The following is a 2,126-nucleotide window of genomic DNA, read 5'->3' as shown; positions in this document are numbered from 1 at the left end:
CACGTCCCAGACATAGACTTTGCTTTTCATAGGCAATCCTATCCCATAAATTTAGCACATATGTGCAATGCCTTTCATTTTCCCAATTCTGTTAACTGTGCCACATTTTGAAAATGCAACTAAATTTATTTTCTAGTCCCCAAAAGAGATTCCATCTATTACATAGGTAATACAAAAAATTGAAAGGGCATTCTGATGTGCATAGTTGTATCTCAAATCTCCTCCCCATATTTTCACATTATAAATTCTTATTGACATTTAAAACATGTATTCCATTTCATTTCAGGCAACACCCAGTGAGAACATGAGAAAAGAAAATGCAACACTGCTGACAGAGTTAATTCTCACAGGACTCACATATGAACCACAGTGGCAAATCCCCCTATTCCTGATGTTCTTGGTTATCTATTTTCTCACCATTGTGGGGAACCTTGGTCTGATTGCTCTCATATGGAATGATCCTCAGCTTCACATCCCCATGTACTTTTTCCTTGGGAGTTTGGTATTTGTGGATGCTTGGATGTCATCCACAGTGACCCCCAAGATGCTGGTCAACTTCTTTGCCAAGAGTAAGATAATCTCTCTCTCTGAATGCATGGTACAATTTTTTTCCTTTGCAATCAGTGCAACCACGGAATGCTTTCTGCTGGCAACAATGGCTTATGATCGCTATGTGGCCATATGCCAGCCATTACTTTATCCAGTAATCATGTCCAGTACAGTAAGCATCCGGCTGTTAGTTTTGTCATTTTCAGGTGGTCTTCTTCATGCTATAATTCATAATGCTTTGTTATTCAGATTAACCTTCTGCAATTCCATCGTAGTACATCACTTTTATTGTGACATTATACCATTGTTTAAGATTTCTTGTACTGACCCTTCTATTAATATTCTGATGGTATTTATTTTCTCTGGGTCAATACAAGTATTCACCATTTTGACTGTTCTTGTCTCTTACACACTAATTCTTTTTACAATTTTAAAAAAGAAGTCTCTACAAGGCATAAGGAAAGCTTTCTCTACTTGTGGAGCCCATCTTTTATCTGTTTCTTTATACTATGGCCCCCTTCTCTTCATGTATGTGCTCCCAGGATCTGCACAGGCAGATGGTCAAGATATGATCGACTCTCTATTTTACACTGTCATAATTCCTGTGTTAAACCCAATTATTTATAGCCTGAGAAATAAGAAAGTCATAGATTCACTGAGAAAAATGCTAAAAAGAAATACTTAGTACTCATACTACTAATATCTGTACTTCTTCCATTAAAATTACACAAAATTGTGCAGACTAGATGTTGCTATTTGTTGTTAGTGTTTAAAGTTTTTGCAGTTATAATTGCCTTAGTATTCAAGTGATTTAATGTTGGAATACTAATAACCATCTAAATATGTGTGTATTTTATTCAAAATATAGAAAGAATTTTAATTAAGTGTTCCTGTCATACTATAATAATTAAGAAAAAATATTTTGTATGTTTGTATGTTTTCAATGTGGCTTCAGAAAAGCATTAAGCACTGTAATAGTGTAATTCCTCTGACAAGAATTTGAATATAATATCTTTGGCAGTCATACAGCTGTGTAGCCTGAAGACTCACATCACATTTCATTCCATAGTGGAGTCAATGTTGTGTTTGAGTGAACACAGGCAAAAAAGTATAATGAGGGATCCAATTTCAGTCTACCCCTGCCCTTCCTCTCTCACGACTAATTCCATATACAACCCTATTGAAACCACTGAGGCTCACACATGAGAACAACTCACATCTGCCTTTTGTAATATTCTTATTACTTCTCAAACATCCTGTTGATATCCTCTTATTTCCCAAACATTGCTTTCAGATTATTCTTCATAAACAGAAATCTGATTCAGTAATATCCCTCTTGAATAACTTTTCACGGATTGTTGTATCTACCAGTTTATGTGTATATAAAGCATACATATGTAGAAATCTACATACGCATATGTATATATTTTATGTTCACATATATGTACAGGTGACATGATATATAGATGATATATAAACATGTCTACCTCTTTCCATATATTATTCTGCATTTGTGACCATGACAGTATTTGAGGTACTTCCCAATAAAATCTTGATTTGATACATAAGTCTCTTTC

At 34.7% G+C, this 2,126-nt stretch overlaps 1 protein-coding gene across 1 annotated transcript; it reads left to right on the top strand.

Moving 5' to 3' along the window:
- The first annotated feature begins 286 nt into the window (after window positions 1-286).
- LOC120223765 (olfactory receptor 5H2-like) lies at window positions 287-1,234 on the top strand. The gene has a single exon (XM_039221991.1). It carries the CDS (start codon window positions 305-307, stop codon window positions 1,232-1,234), a length of 930 nt encoding a protein of 309 aa, XP_039077922.1. The 5' UTR covers window positions 287-304.
- The last annotated feature ends 892 nt before the right edge of the window (window positions 1,235-2,126 follow it).

The sequence above is a fragment of the Hyaena hyaena genome, unplaced genomic scaffold (genome assembly GCF_003009895.1).
Source record: "Hyaena hyaena isolate Hyena2069 unplaced genomic scaffold, ASM300989v1 scaffold_1040, whole genome shotgun sequence".
NCBI lineage: Eukaryota > Metazoa > Chordata > Mammalia > Carnivora > Hyaenidae > Hyaena > Hyaena hyaena.
The sequence above is the reverse complement of the archived record's forward strand: the minus strand, read 5'-3'. Positions and strand labels throughout refer to the sequence as shown.

Coding starts and splice junctions, on each gene's coding strand:
- LOC120223765 (XM_039221991.1), top strand. CDS start 305: ATGAGAAAAGAAAATGCAACACTGCTGACAGAGTTAATTCTCACAGGA.